Genomic DNA, 17,838 nt, shown 5'->3' on the forward strand with positions numbered 1-17,838 from the left:
CTGTCCGTTAGTGAAAATAGTCCGACTGTAATTGTTTCAGGGTTCAGTGTAAAGCTGAAGAAGTATATATACATAAAATAATGGCTACTTAGAGAGCGTTGATCTATGGTGCTCAAAGTACATGAACGGACTTACCCTGGACCTGGACGTTCCAGTAGTTTCTGAAAACACGATCGCCTTATCAATTTAGAACCATGAACCTCAGAATAGTACTTATTTTGTGGCTCTTCGCTCTGTCTTGCATCGCAGGTAAGGAACATTCACCGATGCCAATCAACTTTTTCGGCACAATTAAATAATACAACAGATACAGCTTCACAACTGTACATCTTTGACTCTACAGACGATGAAGGAATGGTGCAAATTCCAGGAGGAAAGATGACGATGGGGACGAACTCAGCCGACGGCAAGGATGGAGAATCACCCACGAAAGAAGTGACAGTCGATCCATTCAGTATCGATAAATATCCTGTCACTAATTCTGACTTCAGGTAACTTACTTTGATACAGCGATGATGATTCTTCCCAATAAGCAACATTACGTCGAAAGGATGTATAACATACTTATTTTCCAGACGTTGAAGTTGGGTTCATTTTAATTATTGAAAAAAATGTGAAAATACGTTTTTTCCGGACATTGAAATCAGGTTTATTTTCGGGTCTGTCTTTTTTATATATATTATTGCTCCCATCTGTCACATGGACTTATATTAGTCTTTTAAAAAAAGCTTTAAAACGGGCAGTGATGATGTTCAAAGTAGTCCAACCTACAGAATAAACCGACAGACTACTTCAACTACAATAATATTCTCAGTAATGTTTTTTATTTTCTTGTTAGGACTGTGATACTGTATGTTGCTGTTGAATGCTCTGGATAGGAGCGTCTGCTAGAATGTAAATTTAAACCTTCACAAGGCCGCGGGGCCCGACGGATTACCAGTGTACTAAGAGCATACACAGACCATCTGGCAAGTGTCTTCACTGACATTTTCAACCTCTCCCTGACTGAGTCTGTAATACCTAATTGTTTCAAGCAGACCACCATTGTCCCTGAGCCCAAGTAACCTGCCTAAATTATTATCGCCCTGTAGCACTCACGTCGGTAGCCATGAAGTGCTTTGAAAGGCTGGTCATGGCTAACATCAACACCATCATCCCGGAAACCCTAGACCCACTCCAATTCGCATACATCCACAGATGACGCAATCTCACTGTACTTCCTGATGGGCCGCCCCCAGGAGGTAAGGGTAGGCTACAACAAATCTGCCACGCTGATCCTCAACACGTGGGCCCCTTAGGGGTGCGTGTTTAGTCCCCTCCTGTTCTCTCTGTTCACCCACTGCATGGCCAAGCACGATTCCAACACCATCATCAAGTTTGCTGACGACACAACAGTGGTAGGTCTGATCACCGACAACAATGAGACAGCCTATAGGGAGGAGGTCAGAGACCTGGCAGTGTTGTGTCAGGACAACAACGTCTCCCTCAACGTGAGCAGAACAAAGGAGCTGATTGTGGACTACAGGAAAAGGTGGGCCGAACACGCTCCCATTCACATTGACAGGGCTGTAGTTGAGCGGTTTGAGAGTTTCAAGTTCCTTGGTGTCCACATCACCCTCAAACTATCATGGTCAAACACAGCAAGACAGTCGTAAAGAGGGCATGACAAAACCTTTTCTCCCTCAGGAGACTAAAAAGATTTGGTATGGTTCCCCAGAACCACAAAAAGTTCAACAGCTGCACCATTGAGAGCATGCTGACCGGTTGCACCACCGCCTGTTATGGCAACTGCTCGGCCTCCAACCGTAAGGCTCTACAGAGTGTAGTGCGTACGGCCCAGTACTTCACTGGGGCCAAGCTTCCTACTATCCAGTGTGACAATCTGCTCTTGCCACGCCCTCTAGTGCTCATCCTGTGTCTCCTTGACCTGCCGCCACTCCCCCAGTGCTCTCTCCCTGTGTTTGTGATTGTGTGGGCAGAGACAGGTGTGCTGGAGTCAGAGCAGATCCCCACCAGCTGCAACCTGTTCCATAATCAAGACCTCTACAAATACTCAGTCCTGCCACTTCCACACTGCCAGATCGTAATCTCTGCTCAGTCAGTCCATGTTTCTAGCCGTTTGTTCCTGTTGTCCTGTTGTGCCTGTTTTCCCTTCCCTGACGCTGTTTTCCTCTCCGCTACAGTTCTACCCGCTCTGACTCTGGTCCCTGTCTCCAGTCCGACTTCTTGTCATTACTGCTACTCTGTCCTGGATTCCCCACTCTACGCTCCCTTGGATTCCCCTTTGGACCTGATTACCCTGTTCAAACACCTCTAGACCTCAGCCTCCGCACCTGGTTTCCGGGAACCTACCCGAGCTTCCCCTGGCCTGTGCACAATCTTCCCCCCGTGTTTCAATAAATACCTTGGTTACCTCATCCCAGTCTTCTCGTCTGAGTCTGCTCTTGGGTTCACTTGTTCCGCTCCACGTACCTTTATACTAGGCTTTGTCAGAGGAAGGCCCAAGGCCCAAAAAATTGTCAAAGACTCCAGTCACCCATGTCATAGACTGTTCTCTCTGCTACCGCACGGCAAGCGGTACTGGAGCGCCAAGTCTAGGACCAAAAGGCTCCTTAACAGCTTCTACCCCCAAGCCATAAGACTGCTGAACAATTAATCAAATGGCCACCCGGACTATTTACATTGACACCCCCCTCTTTGTTTTTACACTGCTGCTACTCGCTGTTTATTATCTATGCATAGTCACTTTACACCTATCTACATGTACAAATTACCTAATCTGTACCACCGCACATTGACTTGATACATGTACCCCCTGTATATAGGCTCATTTATTTTATTGTGTTACTTTTTATTGTAAAAAATTACTTTAGTTTATTTAGTAAATATTTTCTTAACTCTATGTCTTGAACTGCATTGTTGGTTAAGGGCTTGTAAGTAGTATTTCACGGTAAGGTCTACCTACACCTGTTGTATTCGGCGCATGTGACAAACTTTGATTTGATGTGTTGCACAAGTTTGAACAGCACAGTAAAGTATGGCATAGTAGAGCACAGAGTACACTACGGTACAGTTTAATTTAGTAAAGTACAGTACGGTTTAGTTCAGTAGAGAACAGAGTAAACTTTACTTTTCTTTACTGTGCTGTACTTTACTTTTCTTGACTGTACTGTATTGTACTACACTCTTCTGTGTTCTACAGTACTATGCTGTCCAAACTTGTGAAAAATAATGTACGTCTATGTTTGGGCCAAATCGAGGCCGGACCAGACCAAATCTGAACCAAACATAGACGTCTATGAATGGTTCAGATTTGGTCTGGTCCGGACAAAAAATCTATGTCCGTGGACGTTGAAATTGGGGCATGTCCGCACCAAGACGGCCAAAAGACGTTGGCATCAGTCTATGCTTGGTCGGTTTGTATGTGGGTACACTAGTTGACACTGGAAACTGAGAATATTGAAGTGGTTTATTGTCTTCATCCCAGGGAGTTTGTCAGGGCAAAGAAATACAAGACTGAAGCGGAGACCTTCGGCTGGAGTTTTGTGTTCCAGGACTTTGTGTCTGAAGAGCTGAAGAGCAAAGTGACACAGAAAATAGAGGTGTGTTGAAAGTCACTTCTGCATTTCATATCAAACATCTCTCACACTGATAGGTGATAGGTACATCTCTCACACTGATAGGTGATAGGGGGGGGGGGGGGGTTCCTTCCGAACTGTGATAATGATTTCCTTTCACCCCTGAAGTCAGCACCTTGGTGGATGCCAGTCGAGCGGGTGTTTTGGAGGCAGGTAATGAAGTCATTTTTTAGTTTTTCCCATCCCCCCTGTACCTATATCTGGACTACCTGACTCCTCCTTATGTGTTTGTTCAGCCTGCAGGTCCTGGTTCTGGAATCCGGGAGCGTCTGGACTCCCCAGTGGTCCAGGTGAGCTGGAACGATGCCCAGGCCTTCTGCAGCTGGAGGGGGAGAAGGCTGCCCAGCGAGGAGGAGTGGGAGTGGGCTGCGCGTGGGGGTCTACAGGGTGAGTGGGGCTCGCTAACATAAAATAAAAAATTGTAGTGGGATTGTCTTTATTACAATGCCGGCTGGGGTGGATCTCCACAAAGAATAAGACATATCTCACCATATAATAAGAACCCATGGAATTAGAATTCTAAATCTTGTTAAGTGTTTTTTATTAAGCTTCAAATTAATAGCCATTCATGTATAACAGCCCTCCTCCATTCCATGTTGATAACAGAACTCCTTCTTCCCTCCAGGTAGAACGTATCCCTGGGGAAACAAATTCCAGGCCAACCGCTCCAACCTGTGGCAGGTCAGACAAATGACATCACATTCACCATCCTGAAATGAACATTCTAACGTTCTTCTCATATATTTTGGTTCTTGTGTTCTAAAGCAAAAGTTAAAACTTACATAACCTACATCCTACACAAGTTTCCATGTCAGGATTTGCTCAGAAATATTTTATTCATGATTTATAAAGTGTTTACAATTAGTATCCCTTGTACTGTTGACTTAAATCATCAGTAAGGTTATATCACATAGCAGTATAGGTCGTTATCAATAAAATATCACAATAAGGTGAGTGTTCAATTTGTCTGCTGGGGGACAAGGAGACTCGCAGCTCTGCAAAAACCATTGACAACTGTGTGCCGTTTTCATTGTTAAATAAATGTTAATTATTTGGTTGTAATATCATCAACTCTTGAAGCGCAGAGTCAGAACTACAAATGTCAGGGTATTCCATGCAAAACAATTGCTCACATTTAGATCTATCATTAGAGTTATAGCCTACATCAAGTAACTAGATGCTTTTCATCAGTAAAAATAAATTCATCATGTAATTTCAGATACGTGAGGGTAGCCTCACGATATCTTTCATGGCCACCATTAATTGGATATTTGAGTGATATAAAAAGGGAACTATACCTGAAAAGTATGAGTGGTTTAGGTTAATTTCCCATTATTTGTGGGCTCTGCCTATCAAGCAGAGCTGAAATAAAAGATCCCAGAAATGTTCCATGCGCACAAAAATATGATTTCTCTCAAACTTTGTGCACAGATTTGTTTACATCCCTGTTAGTGAGCATTTCTCCTTTGCCAAGATAATCCATCCACCTGACAAGTGTGGCATATCAAGAAGCTGATTAAACTGCACGATCATTACACAGGTGTACCTTGTGCTGGGGACAACAAAGCCACAGATGTCTCAAGTTTTGAGGGAGTGTACAATTGGAATGCTGACAGCAGGAATGTCCACCAGTGCTATTTCCAGAGAATTGCATGTTCATTTCTCTACCATAAGCCACCTGACTCAATGTCGTTTTAGAGAATTTGGCAGTACGTCCAACCGGCCTCACAACTGCAGACCACGTGTATGGCGTTGTGTGGGCGAGCGGTTTGCTAATGTCAACGTTGTAAACAGAGTGCCCCATTGTGACAGGTGGGGATATGATATGGCCAGGCATACGCTAAGGACAGCGAACACAATTGCTTTTTATCGATGGCAATTTGAATGCATAGACCGTGATGGATCTTGAGGCCCATTGTCGTGCCATTCATCCACCGCCATCACCTCATGTTTCAGCAATCTCATGTTTCGCAACGATCTGTACACATTCCTGGAAGCTGAAAATGTCCCAGTTCTTCCATGGCCTGCATATTCACCAGACGTGTCACCCATTGAGCATGTTTGGGATGCTCTGGATCGACAGTTTGTTCCAGTTCGCGCCAATATCCAGGAACTTCGCACAGCCATTGAAAGGGACAACATTCCACAGGCCACAATCAAGGGACTGATCAACTCTATGTGAAGGAGATGTGTCACGCTGCATGAGGTAAATGGTGGTCACTTCAGATACTGATTGGTTTTCTGCTCCATGCCCCTACCTTTTTATTTTATTTTTTTATCTGTGACCAACAGATGCATACCTGTATTCCCAGTCATGTGAAATATAACCAAATATTGTTTGATTTGCTTGCCGTCTATAGTGGTGGTGACAGCAGTCCGACTAACAACTTTACCAGGATGAGGACTTGCCCATGTCAAGCTCCTTCCAAAAGCCTAATCTTTGACGAAGCAAGCTAAATGACCCATGTTGTTTGCTTAGCTAGCATGCCAAATGGATCTCACAACCCTCACGTATCTGAAAATACACGATCAATTGATGTTTACTGTTTGCTGTAGAACTCTGATAGAGATAAATATGGAATAATCGGAAATGTGTAGTTCTGACTATGCCCATGAAAATGTTAATGAAAAAAAAATGGTGGGACTTGCTTTAACTCATTACAAGTATTTCTGTAGTAGTGGAAGAAGTTTCAAATCTTTTACTTAAGCCAACTAGTAAAATGTAGTAAAATAATTGGTCTGATTACTTTGATAGACTACACTATCAACCTTATTATATTGGATTGTGGGGCAGTTAGATCACATATTTCATCACAAATAACTACACTCAGACTAGCCTACTACACTTTTCTACAGTCTCCTACTAGAATACCACAGTATATGGAACATGTGATAGAGTATAGACGACAAGGAGGCATTGTTGAAGTTACCCTTTTAAGTTGTTGTCTAGGACGAGTTGTTGAGAAAAGTGGTCAAGGTAGCGGATTGGTGTCAAAAGTAATTGTGTCATGCTTAGAATGTGCTCCCCCATTGTTATAAATTGAAAGTTCTGAAAAGTTCCATAGCAGTTAATAGTTGATGTGGTTACTAAAACAGCTGTAACTCTAGATTGGTAGTAGATATTTATGTTCTTATTTCAGATTTGAAGAGCAGAGAAGTAGACCAAGGTGTCATACCCTCCTAAGTTTTTGTCTAAAGTGTTGGGAAAGTGGTCAAAATGGCAGTTGTTTGAGAAAATTAAGACAAAGTTGTTGATGCGGTTACTAAAACAGCTATGTCGTTAGATCTGCACAAGATATTTCTGTTCCAGATTTGAATAACAGAAAAGTAGACAAAGATGTCATAACCTCTAACTTTTTGTCTAACTTGTTCAGAAAGTGGTCAAAATGTCAGTTGTTTATAAAAAGTTACAGAAAATTTTGTTGATGCGGTCACTTATACAGCTGTAACGTTTGATCGGAACCAGATAATTCAGTTATTATTTCAGATTTGAATAGTAGAGAGGTAGAGGAAGATGTCATACCCTGTAACTTGTGTTTAGCAAAGTGGTCAAAGTTGCTGATTTGTTGCATTTACAGTGAATGGAAGTTGGAAGTGATGATGTCACAATGAGGAGCTATTTTCCAAAAGTAAAATTAAAGTGAATGATGATGGACAAAAATAATGACAAAAAAAGGTAGTTTAAAAAGTATAAATAATATCAAAAAGTTGTATGCAACCACACTATTCCAGTCTTCACATTTTTAAGTTTGAATGGCATTACTATCTTAAACGGTGTAAGAGGAGTAGCGTGCAGAATAATAATAAGAAGAAGAAGTATGATGAAGATTTAAAGTTGGGACTTTTGCTTCACAATTCCCACCTAAATAGTTAGACTATAACATTTATTTAACAATCCCTTGAAAACGGCACGTAGTTGTCAATGGTTTTAGAGGAGCAAGGGCGTCTCCTTGCCCCTCAGCAGCCAAATCGAACACTATTGTGACGTTATATTGATTACGACCTGTTATAAATGAGACATTACATTGTTATCCTGTTGTGTTTCAGGGCCTGTTCCCTGATGGAGACACAGCAGAGGACGGTTACCATGGTATCGCCCCTGTCACTGCTTTCCCTCCTCAGAACAGTTTTGGTAAATTTCCCTTTATACAGCCTTCCACCCAGCTTAGCAACGGGAGAATCAGAGCATCACTACATCACTACAGAGTAGTGGCCAGGAGTAGTGTATAGAGAGTAGTGGCCAGGAGTAGTGTGTAGAGAGTACTGTATAGGGAGTAGTGGCCAGGAGTAGTGTATAGGGAGTAGTGGCCAGGGGTAGTGTATAGGGAGTAGTGTATAGAGAGTAGTGGCCAGGAGTAGTGGCCAGGAGTAGTGTATAGAGAGTAGTGTATAGAGAGTAGTGTATAGAGAGTAGTGTATAGAGAGTAGTGTATAGAGAGCAGTGTATAGGGAGTAGTGGCCTGGAGTAGTGTATAGGGAGTAGTGGCCAGGGGTAGTGTATAGGGAGTAGTGGCCAGGAGTAGTGTATAGGGAGTAGTGGCCAGGGGTAGTGTATAGGGAGTAGTGGCCAGGAGTAGTGTATAGGGAGTAGTGGCCAGGGGTAGTGTATAGGGAGTAGTGGCCAGGGGTAGTGTATAGGGAGTAGTGGCCAGGGGTAGTGTATAGGGAGTAGTGGCCAGGGGTAGTGTATAGGGAGTAGTGGCCAGGGGTAGTGTATAGGGAGTAGTGGCCAGGGGTAGTGTATAGGGAGTAGTGGCCAGGGGTAGTGTATAGGGAGTAGTGGCCAGGGGTAGTGTATAGGGAGTAGTGGCCAGGGGTAGTGTATAGGGAGTAGTGGCAAGGGGTAGTGTATAGGGAGTAGTGGCCAGGGGTAGTGTATAGGGAGTAGTGTATAGGGAGTAGTGGCAAGGGGTAGTGTATAGGGAGTAGTGGCCAGGGGTAGTGTATAGGGAGTAGTGGCCAGGGGTAGTGTATAGGGAGTAGTGGCCAGGAGTAGTGTATAGAGAGTAGTGTATAGGGAGTAGTGTATAGAGAGTAGTGGCCAGGAGTAGTGTATAGAGAGTAGTGTATAGAGAGTAGTGGCCAGGAGTAGTGGCCAGGGGTAGTGTATAGAGAGTAGTGGCCAGGGGTAGTGTATAGAGAGTAGTGGCCAGGAGTAGTGTATAGAGAGTAGTGTATAGAGAGTAGTGTATAGAGAGTAGTGGCCAGGAGTAGTGGCCAGGGGTAGTGTATAGAGAGTAGTGTATAGAGAGTAGTGTATAGAGAGTAGTGTATAGAGAGTAGTGTATAGAGAGTAGTGTATAGAGAGTAGTGGCCAGGAGTAGTGTATAGAGAGTAGTGGCCAGGAGTAGTGTATAGAGAGTAGTGTATAGAGAGTAGTGGCCAGGAGTAGTGGCCAGGGGTAGTGTATAGAGAGTAGTGTATAGAGAGTAGTGGCCAGGAGTAGTGTATAGAGAGTAGTGTATAGAGAGTAGTGGCCAGGAGTAGTGGCCAGGTGTAGTGTATAGAGAGTAGTGGCCAGGAGTAGTGTATAAAGAGTAGTGGCCAGGAGTAGTGTATGGGGTAGTGGCCAGGGGTAGTGTATAGGGAGTAGTGGCCAGGAGTAGTGAATGGGGTAGTGGCCAGGAGTAGTGTATAGGGAGTAGTGGCCAGGGGTAGTGTATAGAGAGTAGTGGCCAGGAGTAGTGTATGGGGTAGTGGCCAGGAGTAGTGTATAGAGAGTAGTGGCCAGGGGTAGTGTATAGAGAGTAGTGGCCAGGAGTAGTGTATGGGGTAGTGGCCAGGAGTAGTGTATAGGGAGTAGTGGCCAGGGGTAGTGTATAGAGAGTAGTGGCCAGGAGTAGTGGCAAGGGGTAGTGTATAGGGAGTACTGTATAGGGAGTAGTGAACCGGAGTAGTGTATAGGGAGTAGTGGCCAGGGGTAGTGTATAGGGAGTAGTGGCCAGGGGTAGTGTATAGGGAGTAGTGAACCGGAGTAGTGTATAGGGAGTAGTGGCCAGGGGTAGTGTATAGGGAGTAGTGGCCAGGGTAGTGTATAGGGAGTAGTGAACAGGAGTAGTGTATAGGGAGTAGTGGCCAGGGGTAGTGTATAGGGAGTAGTGAACAGGAGTAGTGTATAGGGAGTAGTGGCCAGGGGTAGTGTATAGGGAGTAGTGGCCAGGGGTAGTGTATAGGGAGTAGTGTATAGGAGTAGTGGCCAGGGGTAGTGTATAGGGAGTAGTGTATAGGGAGTAGTGGCCAGGAGTAGTGTATAGGGAGTAGTGGCCAGGAGTAGTGTATAGGGGTAGTGGCCAGGAGTAGTGTATAGGGAGTAGTGGCCAGGAGTAATGCATGGGGTAGTGTATAAGAGTAGTGTATAGGTAAAGGACAGCGCAATGATTCTGCCTGGACTGCCGGTTGAAGGACAAAAGTCACGTAGGAGTGACTCCACTGACATAGGACAATGGGCCAGGGGTCCATTTAGAATTGGTCATCAGTTTGTCTCTCTGTCCCCTCCCTCAGGACTATATGACATGATGGGAAATGCATGGGAGTGGACATCTACACCCTTCCCTGGAGGACGACCAATGTTCGTGCTGCGTGGTGGTTCCTGGATCGACACGGAAGATGGATCAGCCAATCACAAGGCTCGAATCACGACCAGGCAAGTGAACGTTTAGGATGCAAAGCTTACCCAGTAGGCATACGACGTGATAAAGACGTATTTTACTGGTTGAAATCTGGTTGGGACGTCTTCGATCCATCGATCCAGTAACCTTTCGGCTTTCAATGTATATGAATGAGGGTTTGAGGATCAGTTGCTGTTACTTTACTTGGAAAGTGTGGGTGTTGAAATGGGAATGTGTTTTGTTTCTGTGTTTCTACAGGATGGGGAACACTCCGGACTCGGCTTCTGATAACCTGGGCTTCAGGTGTGCTGCCAGGAAGGACAAAACGGAGCTGTAGGGACCAATAAATGAAGACGATAAAAGTTATGCCACAAGGGAGAGCAAGATAGAAACCAGTTATAGGTACTATGCAGTGACCATAGCATTTAGTTAAGTTAAGACTCAGACAATAGTGATGATGTTGATAATGTGCAGGAACATTTTTCTCCTGTGGAGACCTGGGCTCAAATCAATCTGCTTAACCTATGTGTCTTTTTCTACAAACTACTGTAATACAATGAGCAATAAACAAGATTTTACATCAAGATGTTGTAAAATGTACTTACTTACAACCATTTTTCACACTTTGTCATTGTGCACTAAGAATATGGAACCAAATACTAAACTTTTGACAACTTAAATACATATAAGTGAATTTGTCCCAATACTTTTGGTCCCCTACAATGCGGGGACTATTTGTAAAAAATGCTATAATTTCTAAACGGTTCACCCGATATGGATGAAAATACCCTCAAATGAAAGCTGACAGTCTGCACTTTAACCTCCATAGTCAATGTGTCATTTCAAATCTAAGGTGCTGGAGTACAGAGCCAAAAAACAAAAATGTGTCACTGTCCCAATACTTTTGGAGCTCACTGTTAATGATAACACAGAATGTAGGACTGATCCGAGCTGTAGGGCAATTCCATGGTAACAGAGTGATGCCGACAGTAAGATTATTCATTTTAAAATGTTTGAAACAAACTATACAACTCTGCACAAGGACTACTTTTAACCATTTGCGATCATAGGGTTCTTAGAACACTCATCTGTGCGTGGTCTTCTGAGTTGGGCCTCTGGGAGATTTAATGCTGACAGTAGATTTACCATGCCTTTGGTGATAACCTAAAAGACCGCATTCCATAGCATGAGTTGGTGTTTGTGTGCCGGGAGGTACCAGGGTGGAGATGTCTCGGGAATGGATAATGATGAGGGGAACCTTGTTTTGGGGGCCAGACCCTGGTTTCCACACAATGAGAACAGTCTTTATAGCAGATACTGTCTTCTGTGAATTATTCATTTATTTCATACAAATCCTAACCTTTTGACCCAATCCACACATCTGTTGTTTGTCATGTAGACTAAGGGGGTGTATCTTCGCTATAAAAGATCTTTGTATCCTTTGTGTCGGGGCTCTCAACGAATCATCTAAGGGTGGTTCGTCGACCAGCCATCGTTATTGCAGAGCACTCACATCATCCACTTATGCGTGTGGTGTGACATGCTTTCCTTATTAATAAGTGAATAAAGATATAGTTGAAGTATAACTGTGATAAGTAGGCAAGTCAGTTAAGAACAAATTCATATTTACAATGACGGCCAAGGAACAGTGGGTTAACTGCCTTGTTCAGGGGCAGAATGATGATGAAGATTTTTACCTTGTCAGCTCGGGGATTCAATCTAGCAACCTTTACTGTTACTGGCCCGACGCTCTAACTACTAGGCTACCTGCCACCCCACTTGTCTGTTAGCATGGCTCAGTATTGTAAAGCTTGCTGTCATTTCATGCCCAACCAACCTCGTGGAGAGCTATCCTATAGGTTTTCACTTCATCCCTTACCTACCTACACTACTTACCTACACTACGCAGTAGCTAGGTTTCCAATCCGATTGGCAACAGATTTTCATGTGAATATTCTCAAATCCGTATGAAGAAAATATGCACATTTTCCCACCAGTGGTGTTTCCACCAAACTGACGTAGTGCACACAAAATTTACTTCTTCACTTATGTTTTCATGTACTGAGATAAAAATGTCATTTTCAATGTGTTTCCATTGCATTTTCAACTCTACCAATAGTTTTGTCACAAACTGTTCTGTTAAATAGAAATTGTGCGTCCTCCAGTCTTGGCATGTGCACACTAACCAACAGCTCACAGATACAGTGTGGATAGGCTGTGCGGGTAGGTTAGTCTACATCAGTGGTTCCCAAACTTTTTATTGTCTCGTACCCCTTCAAACATTCAACCTCCAGCTGTGTACCCCCTCTAGCACCAGGGTCAGCGCACTCTCAAATGTGTTTTTTTGCCATCATTGTAAGTCTGCCACACACACTATTTTTTTTATTTTTTTTATTTAACCTTTATTTAACCAGGTAGGCTAGTTGAGAACAAGTTCTCATTTACAACTGCTACCTGGCCAAGATAAAGAAAAGCAGTGCGACAGAAACAACAACACAGAGTTACATGGAATAAACAAGCGTACAGTCAATAACACAATAGGAAAAAAAAGAAAATCTATATACAGTGTGTGCAAATGGCATGAGGAGGTAAGGCAATAAATAGGCCATAGTAGCAAAGTAATTACAGTTTAGCAGATTAACACTGGAGTGATAGATGAGCAGATGATGGTGTGTAAGTAGTGATACTGGTGTGCAAAAGAGCAGCAAAGTAAATAAAAACAATGTGGGGATGAGGGTAGGTAGATTGGGTGGGCTATTTACAGATGGACTATGTACAGCTGCAGCGATCGGTTAGCTGCTCAGATAGCTGATGTTTAAAGTTAGTGAGGGAAATGTAAGTCTCCAGCTTCAGTGATTTTTGCAATTCGTTCCAGTCACTGGCAGCAGAGAACAGCAGGTCTGGAGTGAACCAAGGTTTGTTCTACATTTTTTGAAAGGGGCATGCTTATTTAAGATGGTGAGGAAATTACTTTTAAAGAACGACCAGGCATCCTCGACTGACGGGATGAGGTCAATATCCTTCCAGGATACCTGGGCCAGGTCGATTAGAAAGGCCTGCTCACAGAAGTGTTTTAGGGAGTGTTTGACAGTGATGAGGGGTGGTTGTTTGACCGCGGACCCATAGCGGATGCAGGCAATGAGACAGTGATCGCTGAGATCCTGATTGAAAACAGCAGAGGTGTATTTGGAGGGCAAGTTGGTCAGGATCTATAAGGGTGTCCATGTTTACGGATTTAGGGTTGTACCTGGTGGGTTCCTTGATAATTTGTGTGAGATTGAGGGCATCAAGCTTAGATTGTAGGACTGCTGGGGTGTTAAGCATATCCCAGTTTAGGTCACCTAACAGAACCAGCTCTGAAGATAGATGGGGGGCAATCAATTCACATATGGTGTCCAGGGCACAGCTGGGGGCTGAGGGGGGGGGGGGGGGGGGGGCTATAACAGGCGGCAACAGTGAGAGGCTTATTTCTGGAGAGATACATTTTTTAAATTAGAAGCTCGAACTGTTTGGGCATAGACCTGGAAAGTATGACAGAACTTTGCAGTTTATCTCTGCAGTAGATTGCAACTCCTCCCCCTTTGGCAGTTCAATCTTGACGGAAAATGTTGTAGTTGGGTATGGAAATCTCAGAATTTTTGGTGGCCTTCCTAAGCCAGGATTCAGACACGGCAAGGACATCGGGGATGGCGGAGTTTGCTAAAGCAGTGAGTAAAACAAATTTAGGGAGGAGGCTTCTGATGTTAACATGCATGAAACCAAGGCTTTTTTGATTACAGAAGTCAACAAATGAGAGTGCCTGGGGACACGCAGGCCCTGGGTTAGCCTCCACATCACCCGAGGAACAGAGGAGGAGTAGGATGAGGGTATGGCTAAAGGCTAGCAAAACTGGTCGTCTGGTGCGTTGGGGAAAGAGAATAAAAGGAGCAGATTTCTGGGCATGGTAGAATAGATTAAGGGCATAATGTGCAGACAGGGGTATGGTGGGATGCGGGTACAGCGGAGGTAAGCCCAGGCACTGAGTGATGATAAGAGAGGTTGCATCTCTGGACATGCTAGTTATACTGGGTGAGGTCACCGCATGTGTGGGAGGTGGGACAAAGGAGGTACAGTGGGGCAAAAAAAGTATTTAGTCAGCCACCAATTGTGCAAGTTCTCCCACTTAAAAAGATGAGAGAGGCCTGTAATTTTCATCATAGGTACACTTCAACTATGACAGACAAAATGAGGGAAAAAAATCCAGAAAATCACATTGTAGGATGTTTAATGAATTTATTTGCAAATTGTGGTGGAAAAATAAGTATTTGGTCACCTACAAACAAGTAAGATTTCTGGCTCTCGCAGATCTGTAACTTCTTCTTTAAGAGGCTCCTCTGTCCTCCACTCGTTACCTGTATTAATGGCACCTGTTTGAACTTGTTATCAGTATAAAAGACACCTGTCCACAACCTCAAACAGTCACACTCCAAACTCCACTATGGCCAAGACCAAAGAGCTGTCAAAGGACACCAGAAACAAAATTGTAGACCTGCACCAGGCTGGAAAGACTGAATCTGCAATAGGTAAGCAGCTTAGTTTGAAGAAATCAACTGTGGGAGCAATTATTAGGAAATGGAAGACATACAAGACCACTGATAATCTCCCTCGATCTGGGGCTCCACGCAAGATCTCACCCCGTGGGGTCAAAATGATCACAAGAACGGTGAGCAAAAATCCCAGAACCACACGGGGGGACCTAGTAAATGACCTGCAGAGAGCTGGGACCAAAGTAACAAAGCCTACCATCAGCAAGGCCATTGAAGATGGAACGTGGCTGGGTCTTTCAGCATGACAATGATCCCAAACACACCGCCCGGGCAACGAAGGAGTGGCTTCGTAAAAAGCATTTCAAGGTCCTGGAGTGGCCTAGCCAGTCTCCAGATCTCAACCCCATAGAAAATCTTTGGAGGGAGTTGAAAGTCCGTGTTGCCCAGCAACAGCCCCAAAACATCACTGCTCTAGAGGAGATCTGCATGGAGGAATGGGCCAAAATACCAGCAACAGTGTGTGAAAACCTTGTGAAGACTTACAGAAAACGTTTGACCTCTGTCATTGCCAACAAAGGGTATATAACAAAGTATTGAGATAAACTTTTGTTATTGACCAAATACTTATTTTCCACCATAATTTGCAAAAACATTCATAAAAAATCCTACAATGTGATTTTCTGGATTTTTTCCCCTCATTTTGTCTGTCATAGTTGAAGTGTACCTACGATGAAAATTACTGGCCTCTCTCATCTTTTTAAGTGGGAGAACTTGCACAATTGGTGGCTGACTAAATACTTTTTTGCCCCACTGTATCTAAGGGATGTACAGTGGGACTAGGGGCTCCGCAGTAAACTTAAACAATGATAATTATCCTAAACAACAGTATACAAGGCATATTGACATTTGAGAGAGACATAAAGCGAGTCAGAAAGCTGTGTTGATTGGGAGAGCTAGCTAAGTCAACAACGGGTAAGACAACAACAGCTAATCAGCTAAGTCAACAACAACAGGAAAAATGGAGATGAATGGGCAGAGAGGGTCGGTTAACTACACACAGGGCCTGAGTTCGGGGCCGACAGATAAACAAAGGTGAACAAAGTGGAGTACCGTGATAAATGAACAGTCCAGCAGGCATCAGCTATGTAGCCAAGTGATCATAGGGTCCAGTGTACAGGAATAGATGAAACAGGGAAGCAGCTAGGTAGTTGTTACTACGCTAGCACGCGGGAGACACGGCGTTTAAAGTTAGCAGTCCGGGGTAAGTAAAAGTGTCTGCTCCGTCCTATGGCAAAGGCCGGTTGAAGGCACAGCTGATGGAATTACGTCTGCGGACCAGTCGTGGTGGTACGGCGGGGCGCCGTGTCGACGAGGGGACCGGGCCAGATGGCGAAAGAGGTATTGTGGTTGTGGAAATTTTGTTTGCTAGCCGGGAGATGCGCCTGGCTCAGGGCTAGCTTCGGGGCTGGGTCACTCAGTTGAAGATAGCTAGCTGTGATGATCAATGGTCGGCAGGAATCTGCCGTTGTAGTGAAGTAAAGCAGTCCGATGCTGGCAGGTATTATCGAGGCTAAAAAATGGCTGGTGCCTGACCTGAGCAGAGGGTAAAGGCCGCTAACAGTGGCTAACAATGATTAAATGGCTAGTAACTTAGCTAATTAACTGGCTACCTTCTGATGAAAGTTTTGGCTATAGGGTCTAAAAAAATTGCGGATCCGTGTCACATTGAGTGAGGCGTGTTACCGGAAGGTATATTTAATTTAAAAATGGAAAAAGAGATTGAAAAATTATTTGGAATATCTACAAAAAAGACAAAAATACAAAGAGTAAACGAGAGGACAACAAACCACATCTGCACTGCTACGCCATCTTGGATTTTTGATACTATACGATACATTTATTAAACATAAGAATGAGTGGGAGTTTGTCACAACCCGGCTCGTGGGAAGTGACAAAGAGCTCTTATAGCACTTGGGCACAAATAATAATATAATAATCAATAATTTTGCTATTTTTTTAACCGTCTTACATATAAAACCTTATTTGTTCATCGAAAATTGTGAATAACTCACCACAGGTTAATGAGAAGGGTGTGCTTGAAAGGATGCACATAACTCTGCAATGTTGGGTTGTATTGGAGAGTCTCAGTCTTAAATCATTTTCCACACACAGTCTGTGCCTGTATTTGGTTTTCATGCTAGTGAGGGCCGAGAATCCACTCTCACATAGGTACGTGGTTGCAAAGGTAATCAGTGTCTTAACAGCGCAACCCATATTCTGAGCGCAGCCCAATCCAGATATCTGAAATTCAGTTTTCACAGAACCGCTTGTTGCAATTTCGATGAGAATCTCTTGTTCAGATATAGGTAAGAGGACTGGATGCAGGGCATGAAAGGGATAACGAATCCAGTTGTTTGTGTCCACTCCGGGAAAGTATCTGTGTAATTTCCCACCCAACTCACTCAGGTGCTTCGCTATATCACATTTAACATTGTCCGTACGCTTGCTAGGTTTTTCAATGTTCCATAATCAACAGGGGTTTGGGGGCCAACAGATCCTCTTGCAGCCAGTGTTGAAGCCAGACGATGTGGATGTCTCAGGATGTGGATTTCCCAATGACAAAGACGCTGAAGATATTTTGATTGTGAAGCATCTGCCATCTGCATGTTGGATTCAATACCATTTCGCCAACATAAATCTGCACTCTGAAGCTAGTTGTCACAAGCTGCCATCTGTTACACATGACTCTTGGAACTGAAAGTGCTTGATAAACTCACTGGAGTACATGGGCTGCAGCCTGGGAAGCCTTCAAGGGAGACGACATCTTACTTACCGAGATGTAATTGTTGTTTGTCTAATTTTCATTAATCAATAAAAGAATGATGTATCAAAAAGCTCTTGTTTGTCTCTTTTTTATACAGCTTTTGTCATACCCTAGTTATGTGATGGGAGGGAAAAGTTACACATAGTGTCACCAGCAGAGCTTTTGTTTGTCTCTTTTTGATACAGCTTTTGCCAGCTGAGAGTATACATTCAGGTAGCAGAGGAAGCAGTGCATAGCAGTAG

At 43.8% G+C, this 17,838-nt stretch overlaps 1 protein-coding gene across 1 annotated transcript; it reads left to right on the forward strand.

Moving 5' to 3' along the window:
• Positions 1–4: 4 nt before the first annotated feature.
• sumf2 (sulfatase modifying factor 2) lies at positions 5–10,830 on the forward strand. The gene is made up of 9 exons (XM_055935594.1): positions 5–249; positions 344–491; positions 3,488–3,602; positions 3,747–3,791; positions 3,875–4,025; positions 4,264–4,319; positions 7,686–7,770; positions 10,140–10,281; positions 10,505–10,830. Exons 1-9 carry the CDS (start codon positions 195–197, stop codon positions 10,581–10,583), a joined length of 876 nt encoding a protein of 291 aa, XP_055791569.1. The 5' UTR covers positions 5–194; the 3' UTR covers positions 10,584–10,830.
• The last annotated feature ends 7,008 nt before the right edge of the window (positions 10,831–17,838 follow it).

Source organism: Salvelinus fontinalis, chromosome 10 (genome assembly GCF_029448725.1).
Source record: "Salvelinus fontinalis isolate EN_2023a chromosome 10, ASM2944872v1, whole genome shotgun sequence".
NCBI lineage: Eukaryota > Metazoa > Chordata > Actinopteri > Salmoniformes > Salmonidae > Salvelinus > Salvelinus fontinalis.

Excerpts from the sequence above, each read along its gene's own strand:
- sumf2 (XM_055935594.1), top strand. The coding sequence starts at position 195 with ATGAACCTCAGAATAGTACTTATTTTGTGGCTCTTCGCTCTGTCTTGC. Across the intron at positions 7,771-10,139 it reads CCCTCCTCAGAACAGTTTTG|GACTATATGACATGATGGGA; the intron begins GTAAATTTCCCT and ends CCCCTCCCTCAG. Across the intron at positions 10,282-10,504 it reads AAGGCTCGAATCACGACCAG|GATGGGGAACACTCCGGACT; the intron begins GCAAGTGAACGT and ends GTGTTTCTACAG.